At 41.7% G+C, this 18,292-nt stretch overlaps 1 protein-coding gene across 1 annotated transcript; it reads right to left on the bottom strand.

Moving 5' to 3' along the window:
* Positions 1–8,514: 8,514 nt before the first annotated feature.
* LOC129193183 (dual specificity protein phosphatase 7-like) lies at positions 8,515–13,625 on the bottom strand. The gene is made up of 3 exons (XM_054797783.1): positions 12,903–13,625; positions 11,811–12,239; positions 8,515–10,005 (listed from the first exon to the last, which is right to left on the bottom strand). Exons 1-3 carry the CDS (start codon positions 13,270–13,272, stop codon positions 9,695–9,697), a joined length of 1,110 nt encoding a protein of 369 aa, XP_054653758.1. The 5' UTR covers positions 13,273–13,625; the 3' UTR covers positions 8,515–9,694.
* Between the last annotated feature and the right edge of the window lie 4,667 nt (positions 13,626–18,292).

Raw genomic sequence — 18,292 nt, 5'->3', positions numbered from 1 at the left:
ATGAGCGGCGAGCAACAGTGTGACTGAGATGAACGGGCTCAGATGTGTGTTTTGTGACGTCAGTGGTTTGACTGCTGACAACGTCCACACACCTCACCTACCTCCCTCCGTCAGCCCTGCTCCCCTGAGGGTCCTGTCAGCGCCATTCAGTCCTGAGTAGCACAACCGCACTGTGGACATCCTGGCAAGTACACAACATTGATTGTCTCCACTTCCGCTCAGCACAAAGTGCATTTGAAACGTTTCAAAGCTGGTGTGTGCAGTGGGGAAGAAGTCGAGTGGTAGTGGTTCTCTCTCCGCCATCAATGGGAGGCCGGGCAGCAGCAGAGGAGCGTGTGAATGAATCCGGGGTGTGGCACACACACTGCAAGCTCTTATGCAATCACCGCCTGATGACTCATGCTGGCTGTTATTATCACACGCTGCGGTTTTAGAGGCACCTTAGCTACTCCACAGACACACAAGGTAGCATGAAACCAGTATGACAGGGGAGGGGTGACACGTAGGAATTTGCATGAATAACAGTAATATACCGCATCTCCATTATTAACTGATTCATTCAGCTTTCTTCTTGTGTGATTCGTGGCGAAGAGTCACACACATATACACAGCTCTATTTAAAGGATTTCTATATACTGTAAGTTCATTCATTCATCATCACACACACCATGAAATTGCGGCACAAGTGTGTCACTGAGCTGTGCCAACGATGTGATGCTTTTATAACCTCTTCCCAGGGATGTATGATTTATAGCACTATAAAAGAGCCACAACACTGAGAAAGGAATACCCAGGATATGGTTTAGATGAGGGCGTTAACCATTCATAGCATCGTTGTGCCACCCACACAGGAAGGCCTCCTTTGAAGGTTCCTGTTTTTCTGGCTTCCCTTATCACATGGTCCTGGAAGACATCCAGTGCTTAAATTCTTCTCTGGAAGTTAGTTCTGCTCTGCTGGCTCAAATAATAATGCCATGCAAAAAACTAACACTAACTCCTAAAGCTAAGCCTAACCTTGCCCACCCCCTAACCCTAAATGTAACCCTATTCTTATAGCTCTAACTCCAACTGTAACCAAAACACTAAACCTAGCCCCAATGCTGACCAAACCCTAACTCCTAACCCCTAAACCTTAAACCAACCCCATCCCTAACCATAACCCAAGCAACACCTTTGTGATTTAAAATGCAGATATAAAATAAACCATCATCTTCCTGCTTGCAGAATTTACCGTCATGCGCTAGTCTTTTCAGGTGTTTTATTATTTATATTATTTTTTTCTACTGAGTAACAGATCACATTTAAAATGTAGCACAGTACAATACTTTCAGTTAAAGTACAAGTACAAAGTACAAAGTACAAAGTACAAAGTTTTACTTAAAAGAGTACAAATACACACAAAAAATGTAATTACAGAAAGCACAGAAAACGTAACGGGTAAATGCCTGCCTTTTGCTGAAAAAAAATGGGAGGTTGTTTTAGCTGCCATAAATACACAACAAGGAAGTGGAAGATGACACAAAGAGAGTGGAAAGCCTGCAAATTCAAACTTCAACGGACAGAATATTGTATTGTGAGCCTCCATCCCACTTCTGGTGCTCAGAACAGTGAAGTACTGTGTCTGCACCGCCTGGATATAACGGCCCACACAACAGCCAATCCGAAAGACACGGAATTCGCAAATTCCACAGTAACTATTCATTGATTCAAAAGAATGATGGTGATTGTTTAGCTTTGTCGCTCCACTGGAGGGTTTATCTATTTTTACCATTTTCCAAAGAGGAATGGTGTGTAAAATGCTGCAATAAATATGCCATTCAGATTATTTACTCTCCTAGATTTAATGTGTTACCGAAAGTATTGAAATGACGGCATTAGCACACACGACTGCTGTCGACAGTGTCACACTGTTGTTGGAGTTCCCACAAATAGACTACTAGGTTATTGCTTTGTACAGTATATCATGCCTAGAGGATATCAGTTCTCAACTGATCGCTACACTTTAAAGTATCAGTCAACGTAAGCGCACTACTGATTGCAATGCACCAAAAATGGCACTTCACAAGGAGGACACGGAATCATAATCCTACATTTTTTGGATCAGTCTTTGATATTTTGTAGAACCTGTTGGAAACCCGTCCTGTATTTTTTTTTCCAGGTGCATTTTTTGTGGAGTTATATGCACAGATGTCCAAAATGGTCCAGTCCGGCAATGTTAACGAATCATTAAAAAAATTCCTGGATCCAGAAGGTGATCCGGATCACCCCCAAAATGTAATCAGTCCTTCCATATCCCATTTCCGACCATTCCTGAAAATTTCATTGAAATCCATTCAGAACGTTTCAAGTTACTTTGAACACAAACAAACAGACAGACAAACAGATACAGGTCGTCAAAAACATAACCTCCGTGCTGCAAAAAAATAAACAAAATTGCTATTTTGGTCTTCAGCCCAGTAAATGTGAGTCCCAGACATGCTTTTTTGTAGTAGTGTGCGGCCTTGAGTGAAGGCAGACAGCATGGTAGTTCCCAGCACCGGCTCCTGCACAGTTCCCAAGCGAGGAACACAAGACAGACAGATGACCTTTGTGTTGTGTAGCATCAAGTGAGACATGCTACGAGCCATCTTTCATTCACTTGGTCACCGGACTCCAGTGCAAACACATCAGTTTGTTGCTGTGCTCTTGTGAGCTTAGTCTACTGTCGAGCGGCGGCTGGTGGAATTGGCCGCGAATGGAGACTTCTGGTAGTAACAGATGGCCGGATCATTCTGCCACCAGTGTTCCATGTGGCTCCAATTTACACGCGACCCATATTCTCTTCGCCAAAAGTAACACTTTTCTTGCACTTCCGAGGACATACATTTCCCTTCAAGAACATTTGAGAGGGGTTAGTTAGGAGTGTTGTTTTGACACGGATACTGTATGTCATGTAGCAATGCAATGTGGCCCAAGAACGCCGCACGACTTGATGGATATCTAAAAATCATCAGACATCACGTTACATTTTTATAATATGTTGACAAAATCACACACATAGTGGAGTCCTGTACAGCTTATACTGTAAATGTGACCTTTCAGCGTCAGGAAGAATCTGACTCCTGATCCGTTTAATCCATCACACATATGGACAAGAATGAAACACTTAAAATGGCTTCAGAGTATCAAACCTCTGGTATTCCAATACAACCGTAGATGACTCAATGAAAGCAGAGCTATTAGTGTCATTCAGTGTAACCACTAAGAGTATTCAAGGAACTCCATTTCTGGCTATCATCACTGGCAGGACACATGGAAGGTATCCCAACCATCCAACTGGGCCATAAAGCCGAACCTATAAAGTGGCTTCTTGCAAAAATAAACACTGCAAAGCTCAGAGGATGGCACAATGATGCATGATGTCATCCCTTCCTCAGTGACATGATGTCAACGATAGCACTAGCCAAGTCGTGAGATTAGGATTATTCTCCCCTAGCATGTATGTACATCTGCTCACAAGCAAGTCAGGGTAAATATCCAGTTATTCAAGCACTATTTCTCTTACTAAGATTACAAAGTGAGTTGCCCTTGACCAAAAATGACCTTGTCTATTCATAAGGTTGAATAAACAGACTTCTATTCCAAGTATTGTGCAACCCAGGAAGGAGCAGCTGTGAACTTAATGTCACTCGTACAGTATGCTAAGCATGCTCTTCTAACCGCAGCAGATGTGAACCAGCTCTTACTGCCTTTGACATCATCCACACGTACTGCAGATGGGCCTTCACACCCAGCTAAAACCCCATCGATCTCATGCAGATCTGCCTCCACAACAATAAATGCTGAGCAAGCACATCGTAGGCGTATTCAGCTTGCTTTACATTGATACTGTACATCCAGAAGTGCTCCTTATGATGATGATCCCATAGCAACGGAACTGCTCTTTCTGCAACAACGTATCCGACCACAAATCAGATGCAAGTTATCAGTGACGGTAAACTTGATTCCTTTTACTGACTCCAGTTGTTATGAGTCACTCACTCGGGTGAATCGAGTACTCGATTCACTCGTCAAAAAGCGCATGTGCGGGAGGGGAAAAGGAGAGTTGATTTGAGGCAAGGAACCGATCTGTTGCTTTTTCCAGTACATTTCTAGTACATTTATACAATGCAGTTAGCGTAACGGTTGCACTATTAGGGGGTGGCATGGCTCAGGTGGCAGAATGGTCGCCCGGTTGGTTTCCTCCGTCCTCCGGTGGCCGTGTCGTCGTTTCCTTAAGAAAGATAAGATAAGATAAGAAACCCCCAATTGCGCCTGATACGGCATCATCAGTAGGTGAATGTGGTAACAGCGTCAAAGCGCTTTGGGTACCTTGAAGGTCGAAAAGCGCTTTACGAGTGAACGCCCATTTACCACATTGACATGTTGCATGATTTCCTTTTTTAAATTTAGCTAGTGTAGCAGGGGTGAGTTGGTGAATGAGTTAACGGAGCGAGTGAGTCCCATTTCAGTAAAAAACCTGCAAGTTTTGAACGATTCGTTCATGACTCGACTGACTCTACCAGTTACAATAAACAGTCGAGTCAACACTTGTTCTGGTGGAAGTGACCTGACCTGATATAAGCTTCGTTATGGTTCGAAGCTATACCATATTGACAAAAGTATTGGGTCACCTGCCCATGACAGTGGTCTCTTTGTGGATTTTTTGTTCATTCATCCATAATAACTTTTGTGAGGTTACTGATGTTGGACTGATGGCTCACCATCTCTGTCCTAGTTCAACATGAAGTTGTTTGATTGACTTGAGGTCAGGGTTCTGTGTAAGTTATACCATACCAAACTCACACACGCACGGAGCTAACATGGCGCACTGGGCCACAGATCATACGGTAAAAGTGTATAGAAAAACGCACAAATACATATTTTACTAATAGTCGTCACAAGATATTTTTGTTCAATAGGCTGGTTTTCAAATTCTGACAACTGAATATCCGACATACGTGGCAGATGTGATAATTGCTTGGACACGCTTTCTGTTTGTATAAGAAAATAGGCAACCTACACGAGTGGCAGGCTGTGCTTTTGGTACCTTGGCCTTCACACTTAACACACTTAAGCCACCTCAATACCACCACTACCGCGTCGCAGTTACACAACGCATCGATAACATACAAAAACACACGCATGGACACATCATCACACATAATCACAAACTATAACACAAAACATAACTGCCAGGTCGCTACAATACCATTATTACTAAACAAGAAACCCAGGTAACCCTTTATCTTGGAATACATTGTTGCCGATACGCCTGACTTAGATTTCCGCTAGTAACTTTGAGCATACATACAGGTACATAACTTCCACCTTTGATCGCCAGTGCCTGTAAAGTTGGCGCTCAGCCAAATATAACAAGCATAAAAGTAACGGCTCTGTGATAAAGGATTCCGAACACTCCAAACCTCGACCCCTCATATGGAGCAGTTCAGAATCAATATTTATCATGTCAACCTGTCAACCTAAATTGAATCATCAGAGATGTCAATTTCTCCACCATCAGCCATTTGGGCGTATAGCTTGTCGAACAGTTTTGCTCTGATGAACCAACCAGAGGACGGAAAAATGCAATTGTGTGCCAGCACTGCTCATTCTGAAGGCCCTGGGCAGATTAGATTGACATGGCAACACATACCTGTAGAAGCTGACATCTAATTGTACAAAATAAAAAATCTAAAATCCATGTATACATACTGGAAGCAGTGCAGCCAAGAAACATGCTACCAAATGAAGATCTTTGACTGTTGAGAATAAATTAATACAAGTTCATAGAAAAAATACTAGAATTAAATGTAAATGTAAGTCAGTGCTGCTGACTGTATGTAGGGCTTTGTATTTAGGCCTCTCGTTCGAAGTCAGCTGGGATAGGCCCCAGCATACCCCCGTGACCCTGACCCTGAGAAAATGGATGGATGGAGGAGGCTTTGTAGGTCCTGGCGGCACACCACTGACATGAACATTGCCTTTGAAGCAACTTCAAGCAAGTTCATAAAAATGATTAACTAATTACAGGATGCTAAAGCCCACGTTTCTCTCTCAGGTGAGACTTGGTGAGCATGCAACAAATAGTGCAGAGAGCAGCATCCTCACATGGAGCGCCACATTGGCTGTCATCTAATGTGCTGTGCCAGTTACAGATTATACCTGTGTGATAAATGGCTGTCTCCTCCACCATCCTGAAGCAGCTCAGTCCTACTGTGAGGTAGCTTTCCACGGGCTCTGCTTACTGTCTTTTTAGGCCTAATCACAAGCCTGGCCTGCAGGTATGTGGCTCGCCAGGTTCAGTCTTGCTGGAAAAGCCCATCACTCAACAGCTTTCATTATCCTGACTGTGATGTGTTGCCAGGCATGTCTCTTCATGTGCTGTACAGCTGCTGTGAAAGTTGAAGGCTGGAATGGAACCCCGCTATTACATTCTCATTCATATCAGTCATGAAGCTGGGACTAACACAACATCAAGGCAGCATTTAAGTCATTATATCCTACTGATTGACAGTTATTGGACAATTATCTGCTTCATAGATCACACAGAACATTCCTCCTGCCTTTTGTTCACACACCCCCACTACTGTACTATGCTTCTTTCACGCACACGTGAAAAAAATCACACAAAGCAATAAGAGAAAACATCACAGCAATCGGGCACTCGGGTAAAAGGAATGGAACATTTAGATGAGGAAAAAGAAGACATATCTTAATGAACTAACACCTGCAAACACCTTGTTTGGACTAGATTTTTAAATATTTGCTTTTACAATCATTTAACGTTTGAGAAGACTCTAGATGGGACACAAGGGTTATATTGAGGAACTTTCATTTCCTAGTTTTTTTCTTTGACAAAAACAAACCCCTGGCTCCTGAAAGAGCTGAGACTCAGATTGCTGACATCGAGTCAGAAATCGCATGTTTGCAATCGTGTTATTTTCCTATATAACAATAGTGTAAAATCATTTATATATATATATATATATATATATATATATATACTCCTGATCAAAATCTTAAGACCAGTTGAAAAATTGCTAGAATTTGCATGTTGCACATTTGGATCTTAATGAGGTTTTAAGTAAAGCTACAATATGCAAAAACAAGAAGGGGGAGTGAGACAAAAACATTTGGAACTTGTAAATTAAACAAAAAATAAAAAACTGAAATAGGTTGTTTATCACCTGATCAAAAGTTGAAGACCAGAGGCTATAAAAGTCAAAATCTGCTCAAAATTTTGCCCTCCTGATGGCTAAAGCTAAGAAGTTTTCTCTTTTTGAACGTGGTCGGATTGTCGAGCTGCATAAGCAAGGCCTCTCGCGGTGTGCCATTGCTGCTGAGGTTGGGCGCAGTAAGACAGTCATTCTAAGTTTTTTGAAAGATCCTGAGCAGTAAGGAACAAAAAAGTTTGGGTAGACCCAAAAAAATCACACCTGCGCTGAGCCGGAGGATCCGCTTGGCTGTTCATCAAGACACAGGGCAGTCTTCCATCCAAATTAAGGCCCTTATTGGTGCCGACTGCAGCACAATAACCATCAGACAGCATCTGCGGGAAAAGGGTTTAAAAAAACAAACCCCTCGTCTCCTTCAACGCCACAAAACTGCCCGTTTAGACTTTGCCAGGGAGCATCAAGCATGGGACATTGAAAGGTGGAAAAAAGTTTTATTCTCTGATGAGAAAAAATGTAACCTTGACGGTCCACATGGCTTCCAACGTTACTGGCATGACAAGGAGATCCCACCTGAGATGTTTTCTACCCGGCACAGTGGAGGGGTGTCCATCATGATCTGGGGTGCTTTTTCATTCCGTGGAACACTGGAGCTTCAGGTGGTGCAGGGTCGTCAAACGGCAGTGGCTTACGTGCAGATGTTGCAGCAGGCATCCCTCATGACTGAGGACCCTCGTCTGTGTGGTAACAGTTGGGTTTTTCAACAGGACAACGCTGCAGTTCACAATGTTAGCTTGACCAAGGACTTCTTCAGGGAGAATAACATCACTCTTTTGGACCATCCTGCATGTTCCCCTTATTTGAATCCCATAGAGAACATTTGGGGATGGATGGCAAGGGAAGTTTATAAAAATGGTCATCAGTTACAGACAGTTGATGCCCTTCATAAAGCCATCTTCACCATCAGATTTTGAACAGGAGTGTGTATATATAATATATATATATATGTATATATATATACACACACACACATAGATAGATAAATATTTTAAATGCAAAAAAGAAAATAGTAAATATTTTTCCTCTCTTTCAGCTAAGGGAATCATAACCAACTGAACAAATAAAAATTCACTTGAACTTAAATTATATGCTATGAATAACTTTGGCCTTCACTGTATATCACATTTGATGTGACAAGAAATCTCTGTACCTGTGATTCATGGTAAATGTAAGTAGTGACTGTAGTTGCAAGGACTACAAAAACCACTCCCCAACAAAGACACATATTCAAGTAAAAATATACAATATACTGTATTTGTTATATAAACTTGTACAGAATACCTTCGACATTTCAGTTATACATACACCATGTAAGGGTCAGAATCAGGTCAATTTTGGATCCTTCATTATTTTTGAGAAAAGGTTCCCCATAACAAATTCTTTACAAACATAACAACCAATACAGCCCTTAGATGCACTTTGAGATGCCATGACATGATACAGAGGCCTTGTACAAAAATCCCTGAAAAATATCTCTCACGTGAGGTAAGAACACATTAGTCCAACTTTCACTCATTCTAATGTGTCAGACACGCTTGTTAGGCGGGAGACCAGGAGGCAAGTAGACAGCTAATTACGTGCCATCACGTTTCCTTTGAACGTTATTGTGACACAGAGGGAGGAGCTCCGGACTGAAAACTGTCGGGAGTGCAAAACAAGACTTGCCACCATCTGCTGTGTGACTGCATACGTTTGTGTCTGTCCATCGTGCCTGAAGGCGATCCTTACACCATACTTTAATCTAGTAACTGACACAGAGGTACATTTTACGGTGTCAAAGTTAAAAACAAAACAAGGTCTGTGATTGGCTGTGGAACACGATCATGCCAATAATTCAGCTGAAAGCAACAGAAAAAGAATACATCTGCTGTCAATTTAATTTTGCAGGAAGCAGCCAGTTAAACGTAACGTCCTGTTGTTCACCAACATTAGTCGGAGCAACCTGACTTATAAAACACGACCCACTCGTCTCTGTGCTGGTTTGTTTCTATTGCACAAGAGCTGCTCAACCAGAATTAATGAGGTGGACAGAAATCCAAGGCCGGATAGCTGAAATAGCTTATTTCTCTCAGCTTACAAAACATTCTGATTGGACAAAAACTCCTGTTAAGACCACAGAAGCAGAAATAGTTAATGATGTGAGGAAAATGTATAGCTGGTGAAGGACAATTAACAGTCAAATAGCAAACCCAACAGAAACATTTGAACATGTCCTGCTATTATGGCGGCACATGACTATGTATTAATGTCATGTATTGATTAACAAAATCATCCTTGTGTTACATAATAAGGCATCAGACACTGACTCAAACAGAGCTGGTTCTCTGCATTCAGGCTGTGTCAGCTTAAGTAGAGACATACTGCAGAGACATACTGCCGATGTTAGCCAGTCAGGAAGCTGACAAGCTCAAACTGCCACCACCAACGTCCATGAGGCCGCCTCATGTTGAGTCCAGTGTGTCCAGCTGAAAGACGTTGTGATTGGTCGGCGTGGTGAAGAAGAGCTGCTCATCACTAGTGGAGCGGTTGTCACAGGGACTGTGCAGGCCCAGTGTCCGCTCAAAGTCCAACAGTTGACCCATGAAGTTAAAGTTTGGGGAAATGTTGGACTTCTTTCTCTTGACAAAGTCATAAGCGTCATTGAGCGACAGGTTAAGTCTCTGCATCAAGTAGGCCACGGTGACGGTAACCGAGCGGCTGATGCCAGCTAGACAGTGGACCAGGATGCCGCACTGCTTGGACCGAGCCTCATCTGTGAGAGGAAGAGAAAACCACAGTCAGCAAATTTAGCAAATGCAAAAGTGCAATCTTGAGATTTTTTATGAATAATTTAATTCTTCAATGTGACTCAAGTAGACAAAAACAATCCGGTTGCTGGCACAATGATGGCATTGTAATCCTCCGCGGAGGACAAACAAAGCTTAAGACTTTGCTTGGGAAAATTCATTTGCTGTGAAAAAGTGTACCAAATATCATGTTGGTTCCAGACTAACTTGTGACCCTGCAATCAGACACAGCATTGAGAGTGGAAGTGACACTTCCTTCCTGGTTCTACCCCTGAAACTGACAAACAAGTTGTGGTTTCAGAGAAGTCGTGGCTCGCCAATCAAATAGGAAGCAACAACACCAATGATGTGCTTATTTTAGTATCAAAGCTTTGTTGTTCGAAACTGAAGCAATTCCGTGTACAATTGTTTAACAGAAATTAGCAGCCTTCACATGTGGTCAAGGATAAATCAGGATTTATTGAGGAATAGAATACACCGACTGATAACCTTTCTACCCTATAACAAATTGATACTCCACATAGAAAGCTGCTAAATGTTACCACATGTAACACGCTTGTAAAAACGTAATGCAACGTCACACCAAGAATTACATGCATTTTTCATTACTGTACATACATTTCTGTCTACTTTTACTCCCTTATTGTGTTATTCTATTTATGTCCTGTTATGTATTTACTTACCATCTATTTCTTTTTTTGTTTATCCACTTTATGATTCATGTTATTATCATGTATACTTTTCATTTATCCATCTATGTCACTGAACAAGCTATCCACGAGTTCAAACTGGACTGAAACATTTTCATCTAGGCCTGTCGCGATAATCAATAAATCAATTAACCACGGCATAAATAAAACCAAGCTCAATCATTTTGCCAGCCTCTGCGTGTTTGTTTTCCTCCTCTCTCTCTCTACCAAACAGACTGGATGACAAGAGAGTTCACTCTCTGCATCTGTCTCAACACCTGGGCACCTTGGTTCTATAAAGGAATGAATGGAGTGAGTGAACCCTCAATCGGTCTCTTGGTCCCAGTGGGAGGAGGCCCCCGCCCCCTCCCACTGCTAGCGGGGCATTAGCAAGTGCACACACAGACTGCTGCAAATGAGCGTTGTGAGGAGTAACAAGCAAGCAAAGGCAAACGGGTGCTTCTCCTAAAAGGGATACCAGAGACTGTAGTTACTTCGAGGGTCATGACGCACAGAATACAGTGATTTGAAGCCACAGGTGTGTGAAAATATACTGCAAACACAATAAATAAACAGGGGAAATGGTGTTGGAAGAATTTCTTCGTGCCTGTTGTGTATAAAACAAACTGTATATATGACTATATTTGTATACACTATATTATACACTATATTATTATAAGGATTATTTATTTATTACTTATTAACTATGTATTTATTATATTTGTTATATTATATTTTTTATTTCATGCCTAAAGGCCTCTAATAATGTTAAAAACTGTATTTAGAATGTGGTAAACAGGTGTTCTATGCTGCAACTATGAAAATATTCCATTTATAAAGAAAGAATCCTACTTCGCGGAAATTCACTTTTTACAAGCGGCTCTGGAACTAATTAACCACAATAAACGAGGGATTACTGTACAAAAGCTGCAATGTGGGAAATGCTAACTTCTTTAAGCGTTGTGTTCTGCTGATTTGAAATCTCACACCAAAAATACTAAAGTCCTTGTTGTAACAAATAACAAAAACACAGATGCACAAACACTAATTTTGTTTTAGGAGGAATGTGTCAGCACACTTACCTATAAATGATATAGCCTCTGGGAAGAACTGGGACAGATTCTGACTCCAGTGGTCCGAAATGGGGATCTGTTTATACCTGAAGTGTCCGTCATGTTCGAACATGTTGGGGAGATTGGGTGTGACGTTCAGGATATACTTGATGTTGTATTTGCCCAGCACGTCTAAGTTGGTGGAGTCTTTGGCACAGCCCAGGTAAAGGTAAGGAAGGATCTGGACCGGGAAGGCAGGCTGGTTACTGGGGAGGGGGCTCTCCTCTGACTCTGTGGCACTGCTGGGTTCGCGATCAGATTCCCCGTCTGAACAGTCTGAGCTTATCCGTAGATTTCCAAAGCCCAAGAAGGCCAGTGGAGGAGAGGAGCTTGGACAGGAGCTGTCAAGGAGTGTCTCACAGTGTTCTGGGTACTCTGTGTGGAATTTTACAAATCCCCCTGAAGGAGAGACAAAACAAAATGCATAAAAAAAACCACATCATTTTCATCATCAAGAAAGTACTAGTATAAGTAAAACAAGTGTAGTAACTATACAGTACTAATGATAGTTCCAATAAGAATAATGCATACATATAGAACTATGAAACAGATATTATTTCTGGTCAGTTTGCAGTGACATTAGAGTGAAGTGGCGTAGTAAAGAAGTAGATCCGGCTCCCCTAACAGACCATTCATGAAATGCATGCCTGCTCTAGCAGAGCAAAACACAACGCAGCCATTTTGGAATTTTAATTGAGAATCTCAATGGCACACTAACACCTTTGGGGCAGCCTACAAACAAGCACACATAAAACGGAACCATACAACGAAAACTGTAAATCTCATTTAATAAAGTTTCTCATCTTCTCCAGTGTAAACTTTGCACTCGATAATGAAAATTTGACACACACTCGAACTAACTAGCAGCGTTATCCTTCACCTTTGACCGAAGCATATATCTCCACACTGCTGATATTAACTTGATTCAAAACTCGATGAGTGACATTTAAACCCTTTCAACAAACACTAGTTAGCTCAGCACGGAACGAGATAACCAGCTAGAGTTAGCAACACGTTGGGTGACAGTAAAAGTATCCCGGTTCATTAACTCCAGACGTATACCTTCCAGGTAGTGCGCTGTACAACCGTCCTCCCACAGTTTTTGAAGAAGCAGACCCAAAACCGATGACGGGGTTCCGCTGTCCGGCCATCCCACGGTGCTCTCGTCGTACAAGACCACCGTGTCTGTTTGGCACCGGCGTGTAAACTTATCTTTGTCCTCATGGTTAGGGATGATGGTCCGGATGGGGATGTTGCCCTTCTTGAACCTGCGGAGCATGAGGCCCGGGATGGCCACGCTGATGGCGCCCTCGATGTGAGACGACTCGTAGAGCTCGTGTGCGCGGCAGTCGAGCAGGAGCACAGAAGTGGCGCCGCACTCCAACTCCATTTGCAGCCATTCCACACTCTTACTCGGCGTCACATTAGACATATCGAGCTGGATGTCTGGATTGGGTCGCAGTGGCGGCTTTCCTTCTACATGCTCCGACTTTCCCTCGGCGGTAAACTACATTTCCCCCCTCAAACAAGGAGCCCCGCGAGCCCTCTGCTTCGCGCTTGAGCGGAGATTTGTCCCCCTTTTTTCCGCTTTACCTTTCCCATCAAGAGTGAGCCTTCTCCTAACGGACCAACAGTGAGTCAAGCCCGCCTTAACGTGTAATATCCACCTTGAAATGTGAGTGGCTTTTTTAGACAAAAATGTATTTGCCAACTTCAGCTCCTCCGCATCACACCGCACTCTGGTTGTGTCATTCCGATGCATGACAGCAGAGCAACTCCAGAGGGAGGAGTTTGCTGCCAATGACTTAAAGTCATAGCAGGAAGTTTGGTATTTAATCGTTTTAAAGAAATATCTATTGTTTCACTCCGCGTGTAAACATAGTCAGCATGCCATTGAGTAACAATCACTACATATTCCAATATTTTTACTGGTCATCATATCCTTCCTCCTTCCGGCTTGTCACGTGAACTAGTCATTCCCTTACCTTACCTTTTAGAAGACACTTCTAGATCAAGCCTCCCCAAACTGTTATAAACAAATGTTTCATTCACAAACTTCCAACTCTTGTCCAAATTTGACAGAGAAATCACTAGTCACTAATGATTATGTATAGGAGGTGTACAGTATATTCTTCTATCGTCACATATACCTATCCTGTTTGCTAAGTAGCTTTTACCCAGTTCAAAGTAACCCTTTGAATACACACCGTTCTAATTTTTAAATTAGGATATTGTGATTAATTGTATCAAATGCTTTTGTTAAATCCATAAAGACAGCGGCCTATAGTGTTGGTAATTTCCCCAGTTACTTCGATTAGTGCCATGGCAGTTCAAATATTGGCTCTGTATCCATACTGGCTGTCTGTGAGTAATTCATTCTTATTTATAAATTGGTCTAACTTGTTGTTAAATCACTTTTCAATGACTTTGGAAAATTGTGGCAGTAAATAAACTGGTCGGTACTTTGTAAATTAGCTTGTCTCCAGTTTTGAAAATTGGTACTGCTTTTGCTATTTTTATTTTGTTTGTATTTATACCTGTTTGCAATGGTAAATTACTGATGTACGTCCATGGTTCTGCAATCTCATTAATGAACTTTTTTAATCGTTTCTATTTCAATTCCATTGCAATCAGTTGTTGACAATATCAATTATTTCCTCTTTTGTCACACTAGTGAGGAACATGGAGCTGGGATTCCTACCTTTACTTTCATTCCTTTCCTCCACTGACAAGGAATTTGGAATCTGTTCTTCCAGACTTGGTCCAATATTACAAAGTAGTTATTGAACCTTTCAACTACCTCATTCATATTATTATTTATGGCATTAAAATAATGGGTAATCTGCTTTCTTGGAACCATTCCTGATGACACTGTTTACATAACTTTTTTCTTTGCAGATTTAAATCATTATAGATTCTAAAACGTTGTCAATTGCAAATGTTTTTTTTTTACCACTTTATAGTTCAGATATTTGTCCATGTACACAGCCACTCCTCCTCCATTCTTGTCATTCCTGTTGATGAAGTTAATTTCATATTATCCTCCCAGCTTCTGGTCTTCATGCATTCATTCATTTGCCAGCCAATGCCAGCTGACTTCAGGCAAGAGGCGGAGTACACCCTGAACTGGTCGTCTTCAGATTCCAAATGTGACTTTTTACCACAGTGACATTTTGTTTTTAAAACAAACAAGCAATGCGGTTAGTTTGGAGCTCATTTTTGTCCCACGGGGAAGTCACAAGTGGATATCACGTTCGTGGGGTACGTACTGATCTTTTAAAAAAAATGATTTTTTTAAGTGTCACTGAACAACTTTATTCTTTTGTTGTCATTATACTAATTATGTCCTCAAAACACTATTGGTGTGTGGTTGTTTAATGAACATAGACACATAATGTGTCCAGCCTTATTATGGTGATCCTATGACAGGGGTCTCCTATCTCGCCAGGTCATTTTAAGTAGCTCACCAAAGGGTAAAGGAATGTTTGCTTCAACTCTCAGTAGTTTTTTTATTATAACTGTTGAATTCAGACTTTATCCCTTTATGTAATGAAAGATGACCACAAAATAACATAAAGACGATGGCCCCTCTGTTTTAGTGGAGATGTGTTTGTTAAAATAAAGTAGTGTACAATTTAAATGTTGCCACTCATAAATAAAACACAAATACTTCACAGCTCTAATAGTAATAAAAGTTGGAGACCCCTGCAACCTGGACACTGAATTTACTCTGTTTTAAGTTAAGCAGGACAGAATTCTATTTAATACAGATATTTATTTCTATTATTTTATTCTGCTAATTTGTTATCTTGAACTAAAAAATTTATTATTAAACAATTTATTTCCCATGTATTCGTATTACTCCAAAACATGCATCAAATTAAATTCAGGTTTGTGTCAAATAGTACAAAAATCATTTCACACAAATAAAGGCAAAAAATAAAAAAAGACGATCTGCCCAAATGTTTATTTTTTAATAATTACCTATTTGCCAGAGGCTCTTGAAATTTTCTAACAGCGCTCCTGGCAAATAGCACTCAACATAAATAAATTGAAGAATCCACAATTAATCCATGTGATCTGATCGGCATCGGCCGATCTCACTCTGGGTGATTCAGTTTAGACCTGAAAACGTTTCCGTGTGGATAGCCCCTAAGTTACTGCAGGTGTTTGGTAAAGTCAACCATCCCATAGAGGCTGTGTTCCTTTCAAGGTTTCTTCCCTAGGGGGAGTTTTTCCTTGCCACCGCCACCAAGCGCGTGATCATGTGGGGTTCAGTGGGTTCTCTTTAATATATGAGGTGTGGTTCTAGTCCTGCTTCATGTGTAACGTGCCTTGAGATTACTTCTACTGTGAATCAAGTAAATCAAATTGATTTGACTTGACTAGAGGGCCGCACGGTGGCAGAGCATGTTGGCCACACAGTTAGGAGATCGGGAAGACCTGGGTTCAAATCTCCGCTTTGGGATCTCTGTGTGGAGTTTGCATGTTCTCCGCGTGTGTGTGTGGGTTTTCTCCTCCCACATTCCAAAAACATGCATGTTAGGTTAATTGGCGACTCTAAATTGTCCATAAGTATGAATGTGAGTGTGAATGGTTGTTTGTCTATATGTGCCCTGCGATTGGCTGGCTGTGAGAGCGTTTATAAATCAATCCAATTTATGGGGCGAAAATGACTTGTAAACAATGGCGACACCCACATAGATTAGCAATGATGTTGCCATTGGGCATTTTTATCAGAACGGGACATTTGCTCATTAAAAAAAGAGAAAAGAACAGCACTGAAGATGTTTCCTGGTGTACGGATGTTTTCATTCTTCTCCTGACTTCATCAAGAGACACTAATGATTATCATGTTAGCACTAAGTAGTTAACGTTTGTATTTGTTGATTTGATTGGCCTCTAATGGATGTGACAGAGAGCAGATAACGGCTTTATAACAGCTTGTTAATAATTGCAAGTATTTGCAATTCATGTGATGTGATGATGATGTGATGTTGCATCTTACGCAAAGGTTTGTTTATATTGATGAAATATGAACTGATTTGCCAATTTCTTCAGAAGTTACGAGCATATAAAGGATGTTTCTCCTCATTACTTTGTTGTTTTTAATGTTGAGCGCAATGATGTATGTCTGCTGATGTACATGAAACAAACCCATCATTCCTGTGATTAACTGATGATGTGGACAATATTGCAAAGCCTTGGTGAATGAGGAGGAATCCGAGTCAGAAGGAGGGGGCGGCGAGATGCGTGCAGAGGGAAGGCAAGCATGCAGCTCATCTGTTTGCACACGTGAGTCGGGGGTGGGTGGTGTCACAGATGTGCAGAGCATTGGGATTAACAGAATGAGGAATACAGCTAAACCTGCATGCACACACATTATTGCCACTGCACAGTGAGCCAACAACAAGCACATACTTAGACTGCGCCACCATTTATGCACCTGCCACCAACACCTAAGCACCATTTACTAAACACACTATGCCTGTAGCCTCCGTATGCACACCCACATAATTGCTGTTCCAGATGAACTCTCAGGCAGGAAGTGTGCTTTCCAGACTTAATGGAATAAGCGATGAAGTGGCTGACTTTACAAAGACTGTGATTATGAAGAACATGAGCTGGAAAACCCTTCTCCCCAGCAGCATTTTGTGGATTTGCTGTGAAGCATGACCTTCTTAAATAATCACATTTGCCCCTTGTGACCCTGTGTGCAATTAACGTGTCTCAGAACTGTAACTACAGCAACACTTGCACACTCACAGTGAATTCAAGATTAATGGGTGCACTTGCATGATAGCGATGATCACCTGACTGCTCCACTTCCAACAGCACTCTGGTTACATAATGCTCTCCAAAACGTGACCACATGATAATTCTCTGGGAGTGAGGGAGGAGGCGTCTTCAGTTCACAGAATTTCCCAGGTTTTGCGTGTCAAGTTCTGCATCTGAGGGCTTTCCGTGCAAGCCCCCCCGCGAGCACTCCTGCCATGTGCAGATGCACAGTGGGGAGCATGCAGGGATCAGACAGATGGGAGGAGAGCTTCGGCTCCCTTGATGTAGGACTGCATACATTTGATCCAACCGCAGTTTAAAACGTACATAAACAAAATAAGAATCTAAATGTGATGTCGTTGATCACAATGCTGATTTCATGTCTAAATCCTCCAATAAATTCAGCTAGTGTGCAAGATTTGATTTCATATCTGTGCTGCACATACTGCAAAACACAATGAAGGCATATTTACTGCTCTCTGCGATATCAACGTTAGCTCGAGAGGAAACACAATATCCTGTTCTCTGTTGATACCATCTAGTGGTTCATCATGTAAGCCTCTGACTGCACAGTATGAGTCATCGGCAGAAAGGGGAGGTGCAAGAGAATATGGCGGAAAACGGAGACCCACTACGCCCTCAGGTGGTGAAATGAGGGATACCCGGATATGCGT

Source organism: Dunckerocampus dactyliophorus, chromosome 1, assembly GCF_027744805.1.
Source record: "Dunckerocampus dactyliophorus isolate RoL2022-P2 chromosome 1, RoL_Ddac_1.1, whole genome shotgun sequence".
In the NCBI taxonomy this organism is placed as follows: Eukaryota; Metazoa; Chordata; class Actinopteri; order Syngnathiformes; family Syngnathidae; genus Dunckerocampus; species Dunckerocampus dactyliophorus.
This window is presented reverse-complemented; position numbering and strand designations above follow the sequence as displayed.

Bases quoted from the DNA above. Each gene is read 5' to 3' on its own strand.
- LOC129193183 (XM_054797783.1), bottom strand. From the start codon at position 13,272: ATGTCTAATGTGACGCCGAGTAAGAGTGTGGAATGGCTGCAAATGGAG. The intron at 12,240-12,902 runs GTATACGTCTGG...TCTCTCCTTCAG, and splicing joins TACAGCGCACTACCTGGAAG to GGGGATTTGTAAAATTCCAC. The intron at 10,006-11,810 runs GTAAGTGTGCTG...TTCCTCTCACAG, and splicing joins AGAGGCTATATCATTTATAG to ATGAGGCTCGGTCCAAGCAG.